General features: G+C 40.4%; 1 protein-coding gene across 1 annotated transcript; it reads left to right on the top strand.

The window, feature by feature from the left end:
• Positions 1–6,668: 6,668 nt before the first annotated feature.
• On the top strand, positions 6,669–19,306 carry bsk146 (brain specific kinase 146). Its single transcript, XM_046853740.1, has 4 exons — positions 6,669–6,872; positions 14,483–14,709; positions 14,794–14,996; positions 16,234–19,306. Exons 2-4 carry the CDS (start codon positions 14,538–14,540, stop codon positions 17,035–17,037), a joined length of 1,179 nt encoding a protein of 392 aa, XP_046709696.1. The 5' UTR covers positions 6,669–6,872; positions 14,483–14,537; the 3' UTR covers positions 17,038–19,306.
• The last annotated feature ends 42 nt before the right edge of the window (positions 19,307–19,348 follow it).

Genomic DNA, 19,348 nt, shown 5'->3' with positions numbered 1-19,348 from the left:
GTGAAGAGCAACAATTCTAATTCTAAAATCCTCAGAGAGTATTTGCTATGAGGTGCCATGATGAACATCCAGTGTTCAGTATGAGAGAATTGTACTCTAAGCATCTCATTTTAACAAGCTCCGGTTTACGAGTGGATGTTGGAGCCGAACGACTTCTGTTTTATCCGTGGCAGGATTGAAACAAGAGCTAAAATTGTGCTTTAAAAACCCAAAAACATAGAAAGAATTTGCTCGTGGCATCGGCATCTCCAAAAATATTGTACGAAAATGTTAATGAAAAAAAAAACATTTTTAATTGCTATCCTCATTGTTGAAACATTGTATCTCAGGGAATACCTGTTGTAAATAATCGGGGCGAACTGTATTTTTTTTATATCAAAGCCAAGCTGCATGAGGAGAAGCTGGCCTTCAGCGAGAGCGACCGTGAAATTTTTGTGGTGTAAAGAAACTCTCCCAGTGCGTCACCACCGAACCACAGACGGAGAACTTCAGGCCATGTCCAGCTATGCAGAACCTGGTGCGTGGCCTCATTCCATACATCCAGAGGTTCATCTACAATCACAACGAGCTCGGAGAAATATACGAAGACCTGAAAGAGAGCGGAATTGCCCAGGAGATCAAGTCTCTGAGCTTCGGTCAGGTAAGCTTTTGCCCTTCTTCTCGTCTCTTAGATTCACTATTAGCAATTTGTGGCTTGACTGCAGTGGCTGCTGAGTCATTGCTGGCTATTGCATCATGTTCTTTTAGTGAAGAACTGACAAGAACTTAAACAGAGGATTTTTTTTTTTTTTTTACAGTTGGTTAAACTGTACATTTATTACCGCTTGGAACAGCCAGACCAGACACCCATTTTAGAGATCGACGACATTATATGTCTTCTGAAAGACAGGAAAGAGTTGTACCATTAGAAAGACCATCTGTCCTCCAAAATGGCCATCTGCAGGTATTTCTCGAAATGCTCTGATTATACAAGGCAATGCACTTGTCTTTTACGAGACTCTGGGACTCTGGTTTTGTGGTTAAAGTATTATTTTGCTCCTCTGATTACAGAGAGCTGGTGAAATTGTTCACCACAGAGAAGAGGTTTATGGAGGAACTGAAACACTTTCTCAAGGAAATTGTTCTCCGCATCGACGTAAGCACCTTCATCAAACACAATGTAGGACTTGATCTGGTTTGAATTAACTGCAGAAATATTTCATAAAGCCACACAGTACAAAATCTTTTTTTTTTTTTATATATATATATCTGCCTGCATATGAAAAACACTGACATTAGGACATTGTATTATATGTAGATTTAAATCTAGAGTGTCATTTGAACTGGCTATAGACCCTATATGAACAAATGTACTGGGGTACCTGCCTTTTCCAGTCATATGTGGGTTTCCCCCAACTGTTACCACAAAGATGGAGCCACACAATTGTATAGAATGTCTTTGGATGCTTAAGATATGCTTTAAATGGGTTGGAGTTGAAGATCTTGAGCAGCCTGCTATAGAGCTCTGACCTCAACCCTTTTGAACACCTTTGAGATTCATTGGAACACTAAATGCACCCCAGGCCTCCTCCCCTCACCAACATCAGTAGCTGACTTCACTAACAGAAGAAACACAAATCTCCAAAAGCACACTCCAAAATCTAGTGGAACATCTTTTCAGAAGTGTGGAGGTTTTTATGACAGCAAATGGGGACTAAATGTGGAATGGGAAGTTTAAAAAGCACATGGTCAGGAGTCCATACACTTTTGTCCATGTAGTATAGATTTCTCATTCTCTCTAGATCCAGGAGAGTTGTAGCACTTTTACTCCAAGATCAAAAATTGGTAAAAATGGTGAAAAGGTTTGGGTTTCCTAGATCAAGTGAAGGGAAAATGTCATGCTACTGCATCCAAATACATCCTATAAAATTGTGTGCATCCAGTTTTGTGGTAACAGTTTAGAGAAAAAACACATATGGCTGAAAAAGTCAGGTGTCCCAATACTTTCGTCCAAATAGTGCAATAATATTTTAAATATAGTCAAATTAAAATATAGCAAATAGCAAAACCAAATATAAGATTATGAACCCGATTTCAAGCGATTTGCTCTCAATTCAAGCGTAGAACGCTGAAGCCAATTCCAGTTTTGATCATTCATCTGCCAGGTGAATATATAACTCTACAAGCTTGAAAATTAAGTCAAATCTCCAAAATTAAGTCAAATGATCGTATATTTCAGTTTATTTATTCCAGATTCGATCCTGCAGGCATTGTCCCATCTATACACAGACGCTGCCTATAATCAGACCAACTTTAAGCAAAATCTGGAGTGTAGGTAGCAAACATAAGGGGTTATGGCGAGCCTCTGATCTCCTGGCGCTCTAGGAAAGTTTTTTCCTAAGCTAGGTGTCTGGCTCGTCGGTACACAAGTGAGTCATCGCAGCTGCGGCTTCAGAAATGCTGAGATGCAGAGATTTGTGGGTCAGGTCTCTGGAGACTGCGTCATATAGCAACTGGAACCAATCCGAACACACCTAAAGACGTTCTAATTATCACATCAGGGAGCCCGAAATGGAAACGTCTTGAGAAGATAATGCGACTGAGCGTGAATCATAGCGTGACGGGTTTCCGTGACATCCTTCTTAATCACAGCCGAGATCTGGCAGATATTCGTATATAGATATTTCGGACTCCTTGAAACGACTGCTGGATAATAAAGACATTCAGAAGCTTCCTCAGGATGAAGAGCGATGGGAGGTTCCAGCACCGCAAGAGTAAGCTCCAGGCCACGTGGTGTAGGGATTTGAGATCACACACTCCCATGACATTTGTACGTGGTTTTTGGAGCCTCGTACGCGACACGTTTATGCACTGCTTTCATCTCGGTACCCGATCACGTTCCCGTTGTTTTCCTTCATCTTCTGTTTGTTTGACGCACACACGCAAGGCCGCTCGTATGCTAATCGGGATTTGAAGCCGGACATGAAAGAGCAGCTGTTACCGGGGCTGCGGGAGAAGTGCAGAGGAAGAGCATCTCTCGCTCATCCTTTTCTCCAATCAATAAACATCACACACAAGCAGACGCATACACACACACTTATTTCATTACAGGTTTAAAAGAACAGAATTCTGATGTTGGTAATTTCACTTCACTACAAAGTCCGGGAACATAGCAATATTCTTTTCTCCCTTTTTTCCGTCAGAGCTCTTTGCATTCGGCTCCACTGAAAGCGCACAAGAAGTGGAGATAAACACAGAGGAGGAGGAGGAGGAGGATGATAAGCTGCGCTCTTGGCCTTCCAAAGCATCGATCAAAAAAACAGGAGGCCGAGGCACAGGTGTGTACAGAGACTCGGTCGCAATCTGCGAGATCAAGTGAGGGGAAAGAGGTTGCTGCTGAGCTTGAAATACAGGAATCTAATAGGGAAACGTCCCAATTCCATTTATTTAAAATAACCAATCACGATTTTCACTCTTCCTCTGAGATGAACTTCTGTGTGGCAGCCTTATTGTATTATTAGACCTCTGAGGTTACAAAAATGTATTCAAGTCAAATTTAATGGTCAATGAAGAGCACTACACTATCAGGCATAAGATTATGACATTACAAAATTATAGACGGTGAAATGATTAACACTGATTATCTCTTCATCATTTTACCTGCTAGTGGGTGGGATATATTATGCAGCAAGTGAACATTTTGAACTCAAAGTTGACGTGTTAGAAGCGGGAAAAATAGGCAAGTGTAAGAATTTGAGCGAGTTTGACGAGGGCCAAATTGTGACATCTGGACGACTGGGTCAGAGCATCTCCAAAACTGCAGCTCTTGTGGGATGTTCCTGGTCTGCAGTGGTCAGTATTAATCAAAAGTGGTCCAAGGAAGGAACAGTGGTGAACCGGCGACAGGGTCGTGGGCGGCTGAGGCCCTTTGTTTAGATTTCTCTTAGCTTAAATTGCTAAAGAAGTTAATGTTGGTAATTCTTGCCGGGTCAGGACTGATTTGGCAGCAAAAGGGGGACCAATAAAATTTTAGGCAGGTGATCATAATGTTATTGTTGATCATGTATATCAGGTATATAAGTGCAAATAGTGGAATAATTTCAATTAAATTTTTAATTCATTTTGATTTGTTTTGAACGTTTAATAATGGACAGAGGTAAAGTAGTTATAAAGTTTGTTCCTTATAATTGTAAGTTTACCCCTATTAAGTGAGCCAGTGGCAACTGCCCTGAGATGGCATGAGATAGAAACCTTTAGAGAAACCAGACCCAAAAGGGAAACCCATCCTCATCAACCGAATATCCATTCATTACAGTTGAGGTGATTTATGTTCCTCCAAACATGTGTACACAGGAAAAGGAAGCCAGGCAGTGGAGGCAGTAATGAAGATGTGGCCTCCTCCAGCACCTCTCTCCTCTTCGGGTTTACCGGGTTCTCCTGCATCTCCTGCTCATTGGGCGCTGGAGCTGAGAGGAGCTCTTCCAGTATGAGAGCTCAGGAAAATACGCCAAAACTCCAACTACACAGAGAACCGGGGAGTATCCCGGGAATTCAGGAATCCAGGTCGAGAGTAGGTACTTGTGTTAGCAGATGACAGGATTAAGAGCAGAAATGGAGTTGGAGAAATATTTCCTATTTTCTGGTTCTGGTCAGCTATGGGGAAGTGCAAGTTTAGCGATAGTCTGATTAAAAAAATGAATTTAGGGCTCTTTTAAGGTCAGTTGCTAACAGCGTATTTGTGTTTTTTATGTCGTCTTGAGTTTCTATCTTAATGGTCTTTAAGGGTCTTAAACAGTCTTAAATTTGACTTTGTAAAACCTGCAGAAACCCTGTACTTAGTATGTCTGTTCGATTGTCTTCTATAGAAGAAAGAAACTACAATTGTGGATTCATGTTATCCTTTTAAGACATAAGGCAAAGAAGGAAGTAATGGAAAGGAATGGTAATGGTTTTGAACGTCCTAGCTACTAAAGTCTCCGTACCATGTAATCAAACACTAGATTTCCATGCCAATTACTGGGTTGAGCAAATTAACCTAAAAAAAGACTTTTAAGTCCATTTTATTCTTATTCCACAGAAAAAAACCTTCAGAGCTGCTGTTCAGAGTGTTGAAGCTCATAATGAGGCTCCAGCTGGGTCCATGGTGGCTTCGGTTGAGCAAGCTGAGGCCTGTGTGGACCAGCCAGAGACTAATAGCACTCCATCTTCAGCAGGAGAACAAACATCTACACAGCAGCCTTCAGAGCAGTATGTTGTTTCGCTTCTGTCGTACTCGGTATAAGTTTTACTCTCCGAATGATTTCTCATATTTGTGTCTTGTCTTTAGGGTTCACAAGCCGGTTCAGCCTCCAGAAGTCATGGCAAGCCAGTTCCAGGGAAGCGTTCTTCACCGTCCACCCATGCCCCTGACCAACGTATGTCCTCAAGGACCTTGTTCTTGACAAGAATGAGAGATCGCCTGGTCCAACGAAAACGGTGAGAGCGGCCAGCCGTACGACTTTAAACTGATCTTCGCGAGCGGCTGTAACCCCACGCAAGAGGTGTTCGTGGAAGTCAAGACAACGGTCAAGCAGGAGAGGCACTTCATTCATCTGTCAGCCAACGAACTCGATTTCGCTCTGAAGGAGAAGGAGAAGTACCACATATATAGAGTGTATGGCGCAGGAAACTCGCAACTCACCCGTCTCTGTCGCATCAAGAATCTTGCCCAGCATCTGCATTCCAAAACACTGGAATTGTTTTTATTTGTGTAAAGTACAAATTATTTTAAAAAAAATCCTATATAATTTTGCACTGGTAACTGTATACACTGTCTGCATTTACACTTCATTCACAATTTAAAAAAAAAAAGTTTTATTTTTATTCTTCTTTTTTTCCACCTCCTGATTTTGTGGTCTTTAAAAGTAACCCCTATTAGATGTTTTGCACGTGTGATTTTTGACATTTTGAAGGTGATGTTTATGAATGTCAAATTAATCGTTCTTTTAAATTAATTAACCAGGAATTAAAACATGAATGCATTTGTTTATTAACACAGACTGTACTAACTGTTGTGACTCTCTTAATTTAAATATTTAAACAATATTGTGACATCACAATGTGTCCTCATCCTGTTTTCAGTATTCTCGATCCTGACTTGAATAAAACTCAATAAATTAATGTGTCAAGTGTGTCAAATGTCAAAAGTATGTCACGTCGAGCGTCTCTGTGGCAGATTTGCCCGGTTTCACACAGAATTTCACGTTTGCTTGTGATAGTAACTTGATAGTAACGTGATAACGTACACGGTCAGAATAGCACCGGATTGCACCATTAATAATTATACCGTCAGTCTAATCTACTTTTTTGATACCACCTCGTAGTCACGTAGTTGCAAGAAATTTCCTTTAGACAACCAAAAAATATGGTTTAACAATGACATAATCTGTCAAAGAAAACTCATACACATGTATCACACAAAAAAATATCTCACCTGTTTTGAGTATAAATCTTTCTTAGAATCTGAATTAAAGATTATCGTGCTAAAAATACAAAAACATAAAAGGTAAATATCTTTTATCACACATACACAACACCTACTGTAATACAGGGATAAAGGGGGGGGGGCGTGGCGTTACCTGCAAACCGCGCTGCTATTGGGTGATGCAAAAGAAAAGGCGTGGCTTCGAGCAGCATTTCGGAAGCTTTGATTTTCAGCCCTGAAGAAGGACAATAGCGGCGGAGCGGCGCGCAGAGGAAACACTGGCCAGGCCTGGAGAGAGGAAATGCGGACAGAGGAACCACAAGCCCAGGACGCTTTTAGGGACAGGAAGAGATGTGCGGTGTGTATTAAAAGAGGGGATTTGGATTTCTGGCTCGAACAGGAAGAATAAGAAACGAGGACTGGTTTCATGGTGAGTGAATTCTATTAATTATTATAATAATAATAATAATAATAATAATAATAATAATAATAATATTATTATTATTATTATTATTCAATACATTGGTGATTGTCAAAACGATATTTTTTTCTCAACGTTTTTTTATTATCTTCTTTGTGCTTCATGTCCTACCTGAAGTGTGTTTCCTCCTTCCTCAAAATAAATAAATAAAATGTGGCATGAAGCTGAACAAGGTCGCAAATGATTTCTATTAATAATAAATAGCTGGAAGCACGGATTAGACTGGAGCTCCTGAGCTTGTGTCTGTGCTCCTGTCTGCTGGGCTTTTAGTGCTGGATGATTCAGACCCCCTGTAGGTCACCTGGACATTTAAAAGCACATTAAAATCCTCATAATGACCCTGATCTAGACAAGAACAAGATTTTCAATTTGGGTTCAAGAATATTCTGCACATCAGCTGCCTCGTCTCCATACCTCTACCTCTGTAGGCCATGCAACATGCATCTACATTACATATCTGCACGTGTGTGTGTGTGTGTGTGTGTGTGTGTGTGTGTGTGTGTGTGTGTGTTTACTGCTCACAATCTGATCGTAATATAGACATTTTGCTATATCAGTATCATGTCCAGGTTTTAAACGCGTTGTTCTTTCGACACGTTCGGCACTGAGACTAAACCAAACACCAAAGAAGCTTTTATATATATATATATATATATATATATATATATATATATATATATATATATATATAATTTTATTATTATTATTATTATTTTCAATCTCCATTTCATGTTTGAATGCAGATACACCTCGGATGGATTACATTCCAACATTTGGCAGATTTTTTTATATTTATTTATTTTTTATAAACAGGTACACTTCAATCCAAAAGCAGAAAGCTGAGCAGATGATGGTACATAACCTGCACTGATGCAAGATTAGAGTACTTATTTTATGGACCGCTTATATTTATTTTCAGGGCTGGACATAGTTTTTGTTGTTTTGGGAAATAAAACGGAATAAAGGTACATAATTTAACAGCAATTTTAGATCATTGATATAAAATATGTTAAAGGCAAGGACACATAGTTTAGTTTAAATTGTTTGTTATAATAATAATAATAATAATAATAATAATAATAATAAATGAGTTTTTTCATGAATAAATCTGAATCCCTGTATTGTTGTAAAGACATTGTCCAGCTTGCTAATGACGCATTCCCTTATCATTAGCATGTTAGTAGCTGGGGTCATTGCTCTAGATTGCCCCCTAGTGGAGCAAAAATATAAATAAATCACAAAAGTTTCAAATCAATGATCTTTGAGAATATTTAATTTCCAACACGCACATTTTAAATCGTTTTTAAAAGCTAATCGGAGCTGCACCCTATATTAGTTTTTTTCTATAAAACTGCACTATATGCCTGGCAGGGTTTGAATCCCCTGATTTAAGTACACAGTTAATCATCAGGTCGAGTATCTGTGTGCGAGCAGGCAATAATTAAACCAGGCTGGACTGGAGCAGAGACTAGCATTTCCAATCTCGCATGTTTTTGTGTGTGTGTGTATGTGTGTGTGTGTGTGTGTGTGTGGACTGATCTAGAGACTATTTCTTTCATCAAGCAGGCAGGTGTGTGTGTCTGTGTTTGTGCATGTTGCTCAGATCCTGGTTTTTCACACCCCTGCAGTTTGAACACGAGGCGAGAGAGTAACAGCTCCGCATTAATGATTCAGGAGGTGGATGAGCTCCACAGGCCCTCTCATCCTACTGCACCTTGACCAGATAAAGAATAACACTTGTCTATAATAGAGAAAACACATATGGGCAGTAAATTTCACAGTTATTTAGATATTAAACAGAGAGACCATTGAGAATAGTGTTAAACCTGCTACATAATGGTATAATTATTTATAAATAGAGAATGCACCAAAAATAAATAGAAATCGTAATGGGCTCAGTGCTTAAACATCAAATGTCCATTAAACATACACTATATGACCTTTTCTGCCATATGTGGTTCTTCTCCAAACTGTTACCACAATCCTGGAGGCACACAGTTGTATAGCATGTCTTTAGATGCAGTATAGTCAAATTTTGCGTTCACTTGAACTTGGAAACCCAACACGTGTACCAGCATGACATTAACCCGGTGCACAAAGCGAGCTTCATGAAGATATGGTTTGCATGGGTTGGAGTGGAAGATGATCTGCTATAGAGCTCTGATCTCAACCCTACTGAACGCTTTTGGGATGAATTGGAACACTGACTGCACCCCACCCCATGCCCCACCCTACATCAGTACCTGACTTTACTAACTCCCTTATGGCTTATGAATATTAATGTCTAAAAGCACTCTCCATAATTAAGTAGAACATCTTCCCAGAAGAATGGAGGTTATTATAACAGCAAATTCAGATTAATTGTGACATGCGATGCTCAAAAAGCACAAACCGTACTTATGACCAGGTGTCCACAAACTTTTGCAATATAGTGTATTTTGCTGGACTGTAATACTTCTTACCACTTAAAAAACTTGTTTTATTCTGTTGGTACTTCTGCATACACTGTACTGAGTTATAAATGATTGGGTTTGGCTTCTGTAACTGTCTTGATGATAATTTTTTTCTCCCGTGCCATGAGGTGCATTGGGTGGAAAGGGCCTGATGGCTTCTTTGCTGTCGCCGTAGCCGTTTTATTACAGGATTGGGTTTCTAACCCAACACCAACCCTCCACCTTTTGCAGCGGGATTCAGGACCATCCATGGCAAAGTGATTTATCCCCATTCACACAACTGAGCTCTCAAGAGTTGCAGCCTGTTATGGCCAGGACTCAAACCCACAACCCCCGGATTCAAAGTCCAATTCCCCCCTCCAGATGATTAGAAGAATGAAAAATCTATCTGGGTTTAGAGGTCTGTTAGCAGTCCTTTTGAATAGATACCTCATCATTTGAAACCTGCCTGCTCATCTGTATCGATTGATTCAGAATGCCGCGTCTTAATAATCGTCTTTCAGATTTCAGGAGAACAGGTTTCGAACAGGTTTTTATTTGTGTTCACGTTGTGGTCTCGAGCAAATTTCATGACTCATTTGTAAGCAGTTGGAAGGCCTGGCCAGCTGCTGTGCTGTCAGTAATGTCTGATACAACAGGCTGCATGGCACCTCTGATACTCTGAGAAGGAAAGCCAAATTGGATTGTTATTGTAAGCTTTGAAGAAGGACTTAAACATCCTGGTAACGTGCGAGTCGATGTGTTGCACTCTCGCCATCCACTTGAGGGCTATATAGAGTTTTGCGTCACTCACTTTGTCGCATTCACTCAACGATTCATATCTTTGGTTTGGAATGTAGTGTCCGGGTTCTAGCTCAATCTTTGGTGAGGGACTGGATCATAAAGCCTCTCAATGATTGCCTAATAAAGATCCGTGTCGGTTTTTAAACTTGAAATTGATAAAGGACAGTGCAGGATGACTGATGGATAAAAAAAAGTAAAACCGGTCAGTGATGGTTTTCTGTCAGGTGAAACCCGTACTATTGAACTTTTCTTCAGTAATCCCTCCCATGTCACGCATGTCTGGTCCATGTGATGACCAAATGGTACAGATGGGAGCTTCAGCGAGTGGGGGGTTTTTGACTGTGAAAAATCGCAAGAACACTGTGAGGCCCTAAGGCACCTTCAAGACAGCAAACAGCAAATAGCATAGCAGGTGGTCTGAGCATGTGTCCTTGGACATTACCTGTTACATCATGCACTTCAGGGGCTGCCTGGAGCATTCAGCCTGTGCATTTGCAGTATGGATGAAAAGCTACACATTTTTATTAGCTCAGATACACTATATTGCAAAAAGCTTCTGGACACCTGGACATAAGTACGTTATGTGCTTTTTGAGAATCACATTCCACAATTAGTCCCAATTTACTCTTATAATTGCCTTTATAATTATAATTTTAACACAGGGTTATTGTCACAGGAATTGTCATGCTGGGACTGATTTGGGTCTCCAAGTCCCAGTGAAGGGAGAATTTCATGCTACTGCATCCAAAGACACCCTGTACAATTGTGTGCATTCAGCTTTGCTGATTTGCTGTTTGTGGCTGGGAAAATCAGGTGTCCCAATACTTTTGTCTGTATAATGTATATATGGGTTGATCAGACCACCAATTGACTAAAAATTTGGAAGAGCTCTTGGCGAGGGCTTAGATATGGCTTTTTAAATTGTATTTATTTTTTGACTATCATGTCAAAAAGTTTTCAAGTTTTGGAATAAACACTTTCCGCTTCAATTCAAAGAAGGAGAAGCGCACAAGAGAACCGGTGGTCTTCCTGGGACCAGGCAAGTGGGGTTTATGGAGTGGTGGGGGTCTATTTTCCTGGCCTAGCATCACACTTTGTAGAATTTGTCAAGTCTGTTGTTAAAAAGGAGGGTTTGGGGAACACTAGTAGGAAAGCTGCTCATAGGAACACCCATGGCTTCCCTATGTTTTGATCAACACCACACACCTGAATGAATAGAAAAAAAGATTGGAACGTAGCTGAACATAAGGGTTTATGTTCTGATGTTTTGTAAGGATTCTTTTAGTTTAGTATAAATCTGTAATTTTACTTGTATTGTACTTAAATACATTTTAAATCATATCCGTTATAAATGAATAAAATAATGCAAGGGAAACTCCTGCACCGTTTGATCGAAAACACGCTAATCTGATGCGGACAGCGAAGACTGAAAGCTGAAATTTATTCAATGCGTGCGCTCACTGTCTGAATTCTGAATCTGCATTTGTGATTTTCCTCATTATCATAAATGACATTATAACAGGAGATATTTCTTTGGTGCGAAAGTGCATAACTCGCATTAGACTCAAGTCATTGTAGAGTTTTGTTTTGTTATTGCACTTTAATTTGTGAAAGTTTTGTTAATTTTAAAAACAGTTTGTTTGAGATTTCTCTCTCTTTATCCTCTGGTTCTCTAGAATTCACATTGACTACATTGGACTGGAAAATCACCAGATAGCCAATATGCTTCCCATTTCATAAATTATAGTGAAAAGAAAATCAAAGACATTGAACTATAATGAATACAATGAGTACCACTTTTTTTTTACCATACCTTTAAGTGGTACTCATTGTGGAAAAATAATTTTCATTATTTTTTTTGGGTAGCAACATCTATATCTTGAAAAAGAGCTGATCTGAGCCAAGACTGAGCACCTGAAATTTAACAGCCTTGCTCAAGGGCCCTGCAATGGAAGCTTGGAGTTGCTGGTATTTAATCTCACAACCTTTCAGGTGCAGAGGTAATAAATTATTTATGGGGTGGCAAGGGGGTGGCATGAGAATTATGAGGGGTGGCAGCACTGAAGCAAGCATCCTTGCATGGTTCTTGTAGATATAAGGAATGATATTCACATTCGCTTTGTACACCGGGGTGCACTTTTTGAAATTGGTATATCAAATATATGGTATATATTGGTTTGATATAAAATTAAACAAAGCCTGATGTGTGATTGAATTTACCCGAACCCGATATCTGGGCCAAATGCGTTGTTACGTGAAGTCACTAATCAAAAGTTCGGACAAGATACAACCTACTAAGGTTAATACTTTGAAAAATAGTTTAGTGTTTAGCTGTTACTGAAAATGAACTACAATAATATGTCATATGCTTTTATTTATATTTATGCAAATGCTTCGATTCGTTAAAAGAGCTGGATCGAGTCATTTGTTTGTTATCAGTGATTAAATGTATTCGATTCATGAAGCAGTTCCAAAGGGTCTTTTATTTGGACTATGCTTTAAGATCAGATTTCTTGCCATTATTTACAGGTATATGCTTTTTTGTCATCACACGCTGTAAATCAGTCGAGGAAACTGATTACATTTATATTTTATACTAGGGGATACAAGTGCAGGGGTGGCACATGGGGTGGAAAAGCTTTTTGTTGCCACCCTGTACCACCCCGGTAGGTCTGCCTCTGCAACAACCACTAAGCTCCCACTTCCCCACCACTCATCTGGATCATCTGGTACTGACAGGTGGATCATCTGGTACTGACAGGTTAAAAACATAACGTTTATTTGGATTTTTTCACCTTATTGACTTTTGCAGTCTGCAAAATATTTTATTAAAAACATTTTTAAAAAGGCCGCTTATGCCAAATTTCTGCACTTGTATAAGTCGTAGTTTTTTTCCTGTGTATCGATAAACTAAGATTTCACTGATTTCGCATTATGTTGAGTTGTTTAAATTTCATGATATACATAATAATGAAACCCTAAAATATGTGTTATAGTAATATGATGTGATTTGTTATTGTGTATTCCCCCCATCCATGGAAAAATTGTTTTGTGGAACCATTGAAACTGGTCCGATGTGCACAAAATCTGATTGTGGGGGTCAGATGGAGTGCAAGAAAAAAGGGCAGACCATGACATGGACTTTATAGACGCCGACAGTGATACTGATTAAGGAATTAAGGAGTGCTAATCAAGATTTAGTGCCAGGAACCATGTAGAACCATGTGCACCTGTCATCAGTGCAGAGACTGCCTGCATCGCATTACATTCAAGTCACATTGGAGCTGCAGAAACCACACAATTAAAGAAAGCGAGCAGACACGATCCAAACGAGTGCACGAGTATAATAATACCTTGTTACGCATGTAAAATGTTGCAGTATTCGCACGTGCAAGCGGAACGTGTTTCGTGTTTTTTTGAGACACACTCATGCTGACATTGTGTTTGACCTAGCGAGTCGTATTGCTCCCGCTTCCGATTGATTGCGTCAGTGTATAACGCGGCAGTGTGAACGTGCCGGATTTGTGCACAGCTCTAAAAGCTGATCTCACAGAATCCTCGCTTCTACCCTTTTTGCGAAGGAAAAAAAAAAATGGGCAGGTTTCACAAAGTGGGACGTTTGGCGGCGATAAGACGAGATGACGAGGGAGAGTCATTGGACATGACATCGCATCAGCCTACACGAATAGGAGCTGTATGCTGTAACCTGCAGTGCAAACTAAGCACTCTCGATCCTCCGGCGGTAACAAATGGTCCTCTGTGTTTACATCCGCCGCAGTGCCATGAACGGAGCGAGAGAAAGGGAGAGGGAGAGGGAGAAGGTGCTCACCATCACGGCTGTAACAGGATTAGAGATTCTGTTGAGAAAGAATTTAATTCGTGTAGCTGCAAAACCAGAGGTCGAAAGGACAAGCATGGGGGTTTATACAGCGTTCCTGCTTACGCCGTGGCCTTATGTAAATTGTATCCGTTTTTTATTGTTATGATTTATTCCTATAAGTCAAACCGGGCTGCTCTGATCTACAGTGATATATACTGATGTGTTCTGAAAGAAAGACGTTCAGTCTTGCACGACAGAAGCTGCTGCTATTTTAAACAAGAGCACAAAGAATGACAGGTTAGATGAGACTATACAAAGTCCTTATCTTCTGAAACCATCTTGCATATCTTCACACTAATTACTTCGCCTGCAGCAAGGCTCGAGCTGAGGGGATACAAAACGTACAGATAATTAACTGTTCAGTGGACTCTAGAGGATAGAAAAAAAAGCCCATTCCTGGAATTTTATTAAATGTAAATGTGTGTGTGTTTGTGTGACTGCAGTACCGTTAAGTGATTGCCAGCACTCTCACTCTCCACACCTGCTCCTGTGGAAAAAATGAGCTCCTCCCCTGTTGTGTCTCGAGTGTCTGTGGACATCCTGGAGGAGCTGCAGCTCTTTGCCGCGCAGAACCTGGAGAAGCTCGAGGTTAACAAGTATTATGAGGTGATCCGCGAGCTCGGCAAAGGCACCTACGGGAAGGTGGACCTTGTCATTCATAAGATCAGAGGTAACGAGCCGTAATTAACTCAACCAAATCCATTTTGCCAAGACTATTGTTCCCGTAATATGACTCTGTATGATTCTAACCAAGGTACCAAGATGGCGCTGAAATTCCTGAAGAAAAAAACGACTAAGCTCAAGAGTTTCCTGAGGGAGTACAGTATCTCGCTGTACCTCTCCCCGTGCCCCTTCATCATCAACATGTTCGGGATCGCGTTCGAAACCGAGGAATACTACGTGTTCGCGCAAGAGTACGCCTTAGCGGGGGATCTCTTTGACATCATTCCTCCACAGGTAATCCAAACTGCATCCTCCAGAGGGGGTGACGCTGCCCGATGGGCTTGAAAAAAGTCAGAATTGCAAAATTGGATTTGGAATTCGGCAAACTTTTTTTTTTATGTGGCGGAAACGGGCTTCCATACGAATCTTCTCATCGCCCCTCGCTGTTTTCTTCCCCTTCCTTTATTTTTTCATTCTGCAGCGATTTCTGTGTTTTCTGTCCAGAGCGCGAGGAATCGTTTCAGCCCTAATGCAGTATAACAAAGTACTAGTGATGAGTTAAGGTTATTTATGTCTTCATATTCTGCAAGGTTCAAGCAATAGATGCATTTGGTGCAAAAGATGTATGTATTCCTTTATGGGTCCAAAATCTTTTGGACTGTTATATATATATATATATATATATATATATATATATATATATATATATATATATATATATATATATATATATATAAAAACACCATAAAAGTTTCTGGACACCCCCCAGTCATGTCCATTTTTGAACACCGCATCCAGAAGCGGTTTTCCCTTTGCATTTATAATAACCTTGAATGTTCTAGGAAGGCTTCACTCTAGATTTTGAAGCATGTATGTTAGAGGTCGACCTATCTAAATGTATGTTAGAGGTCGACTTTATCTAAAACAAACAACAATACATGAAAAAAACTTGATCAAAATAATAAATAAAAATTACTGTAACGAATCATGAAATTGTGCTAAATGAAAGAAATATGTATATAACAATTAAATATAATTATATAATTAATGAATTACATATAATAAATATAATATAGCACTCTCCGTGCAGCCCGCGGTCTCACGTGTAAACACGAACAGCACATGACCTCAATGACCAGCCTTTAGAGGCCAGTCTCGTAATGACAGGGGACCTTCTTAGAAACTCCAGCAACAAACGCAAGCCGAAAAAAATGATCATTATGTATTTTTTACGATAGCAGATAGATCTAACAATCGACTATTGGTGCAGATTAATCTGCAAAACTGATGAATCAGTAGATCTTTACTGTCTGTAGGGATTTTTCCATGCATGTTGGGTTAAGAGGACTGTAGAACAGTCTGAATTTCAGGCAGGAACAGTTCTTGATTAAACTGTGGCAATAGTTTGGGGAAGAGCCACATACGTGGTCAGGTGTCCATAAACTTTTGCCATAACACTTATTTGCATTATTATTTTCATTTCGTCTTGAATCTTTTTATTTTTCTTTTTTTATTCTCTGGATGTTTTCAGGTGGGACTTCCGGAGCCTGTGGCTAAGCGCTGTGTCCACCAGGTGGCCCTTGCCTTAGACTACCTGCACTGTAAAAAGCTGGTGCACCGTGACATCAAGCCAGAAAACGTGCTGCTGTTTGATAGGGAGTGCCGCAGGGTGAAGCTGTCCGATTTCGGCATGGCACGGTGCGCCGGCTCTGTGGTAAAGCGCGTCAGCGGCACCATCCCGTACACGGCTCCCGAGCTGAGCGATGCCTCCCAGCGCGATGGCATCTGTGTGGACTACAGCACAGATGTGTGGGCCCTGGGGGTGCTTCTTTTCTGCATGCTGACCGGCAACTTCCCATGGGAAAAGGCCGTGCCCTCGGATACGTTTTACGACGAGTTTGCCCGCTGGCAGCGTAGGCCGACGGGCACGGTCCCCTCGCAGTGGCGGCGCTTCAGCGACGAGGTGCTAATTATGTTCCGCAAGCTACTGGCCCTCGAACGTGAGCGGCGCTGCTCTGTCAAGGAGGTCTTTGCCCATCTTGGCCAGCGCTGGATGCTGGATGGAGAGGCCGGAAGAGGTGGGGGAGGAGGACACCGCCAGGCGACGCACAGCTCCTCGTCAGAGGAGGAGGAGCTGCTGGTGGACCGGATGAAACAGCAGACCCTGTCCCCAGGCAAGAATGGCCCGGTGGAAGCAATGGCAGGTCATCACTTCAGCTCGGTTTCCACCAACAGCTCGGTATCCTCCACGACCAGCTATGAGCGTGTGCCTAGAGACAACGCCGCCCCCAGCAGCCGCATCCTTGTCACTACGCCCATCGAGATCTGCGTCTAGACCTCACCGCTGTACACGACCATAAACAGCCTCCTTCCCCATACGGTTTCTCACTACTTCATTACACATAAGTAATCTATCTTACAAGGGGATTATAACACCGGATCAAGCAAAAAAATTATTAGATACACCATGTAATTTATTGAGCTGGTTTTCGTGATTATTGTGGATTTTATTTCTTTTTTTGGTGAGGACACATTGCACTCTTTTGGGAAAGATTGTCTTCAATGGAATTCCTTTAAGAAAAGAAGTGCACAGAAAGGAGGAAAAATAGGAGGAAAAAAATGAGCACTGATGCAGCAGATCACAAGTAGGGCTAGACCAAAACATATTCCTTAAAGCAATATATTATGCAAAAAAGCATAACGGATATGGACTGGGAGAACTGTTAGGATCTCCATTCCTGATATTGTATCGATCCGTGTTTTTCGGTGGAACCTGAAATGTTTCTAAGAACTTTATATCTGATGTCAAGGAATTGTTTCAAACCACATTAAGGGGAAAAAAAGGGACATAAATTGTGTGCGTGCTTCTCCGTGGGTGTGTTTTTTTCTTTTTGTATTTTATAGTGACGTTTGATTTGTTTGTTTGTTTTCTTTTTCCAACTGTTTTAAGTCTATATTCAGAAGTATATTTTTTACAGTTAATTTGTAGGTAATTTAATGGTTTTACATTTTAATTTATTTTGGTACTCTGTCGATGCACTCGTGCCAAGCCCTGTTGGCGTTGGTGCAGCCTCACTGCGATGTCTATGACTGTTTATTCCCGGACAGATTTCAAACAGGATAGAGACGTGGAGCTGCAGTTGGCTGCTTATTGTACTTGGCTCAAAGGCGTGACAAGCGGAACTAATCTCGTGCCAGTGAGACGGTGCAGAACCTAAAGCCAGCTGTCAATTTGATCAGCCTTTTTTTATTCCCCCCCCAAGGAGCATTTTAGAAGAATTTAAACTATAATGGTGCGGTGGTTAAAGCAGGGGTCCCCAAACTTTTTTCTGTGAGGGCCACATAACTTTTCGCTTCTTTAATGGGAAGTCCGTCTGTAACAGCAAATGACTTGGGCCAGAGTGCCTACCAGTATTACCAGTATGGACATTAAATTATGATTTTATATGTATTTATTATTACATTATTTATTTTTTTCATTGTTATTGAAATAAAAATATATAGTGGGTGGGTGAATCCAACAAATAATTAGGCTACATTAATAACTCAATGGATAGTGGAATAAAAAAAACACCATGTAAAATAGTTCTGAACTTTATTACAAAGATAAAGATAAAAAAAAACACTGTACTGAATCATGAAAATGCGCTAAAGAAAATTCATTAATAAGTATAATTATGTAATTCATACATTTTTTATAATAAATAAAGCGCTCTCCGTGCAACACGCCGTCTCGCATGTAAAAGCAAATAGCAAATAGTGATTCGTCTCTAGAGGCCGCTCTCGTAATGACAGCGGACCGGAAGCCGGAAAAACTACCGTATGGATTTATTTCAAAAATATGGGGGCAGGCCATAGTTTGGGGACCCTGGGTGATTACTGCATCTGACGATCGGACATAAATAACTAATATAACTACTGTGTTTTTTTAAACTCCGCACATTCGTCTAACAACTTGCATCAATGACACTGGTTTCCCAGAAGGTGATGTATTATGATGCATTATAATTACAGATAAAGTGTTTGATTTACAAGTCTGATCGATTGCGACTAGGTTCGAGATCCATCAGCAGGTTGCACATTTGCCGACCGACCAGCTCTCGACGTCAAACCAACATATCTATTACAAGACTTACAGGTCCGAAGGACGTATTTTTGCTGCTTCTCAATTGTTTATTTCTTATATATTTTTTTTCTTTTACAGATTGTTACATATATTTTTTGGTATCTTGTTTTAGACCTTTTTCCAAGCCGCTGGAGTGGACACACGTCACATCGACCAATTGCATGTAATGAGATTCTGATTTAGGAAAATCTGTAAATATGAGAGAATTGGTGTAATGTGAATTTATTTTGCTGTAGCACAATTTCTTGTGGACGGACGGATAAAGCTTAAGGGATTAACAATTTGGGGCTTAAAAAAATAAATAAATAAATAAAAAGGCAAAAAAAAAGGCAGATGATAATTGTACGTTTTCACTGTGTTGTATTACTGTGCTGTCATTGTGGTGGTGTTGTGTTTCTGTTTCCTCAAACCCAGAGGAAAAAATAAATAAATCGCGTAATATTACAATCGGGACGTGACACGATTGAGCTGAACCTCACTGAGAATTGAATTTGATTAGTCTTTTACCCCTGACGGTTGG

The sequence above is a fragment of the Silurus meridionalis genome, chromosome 7 (genome assembly GCF_014805685.1).
Source record: "Silurus meridionalis isolate SWU-2019-XX chromosome 7, ASM1480568v1, whole genome shotgun sequence".
In the NCBI taxonomy this organism is placed as follows: domain Eukaryota; kingdom Metazoa; phylum Chordata; class Actinopteri; order Siluriformes; family Siluridae; genus Silurus; species Silurus meridionalis.
Note: the sequence above shows the minus strand (reverse complement) of the source record. Positions and strands in the feature narration are given on the sequence as shown.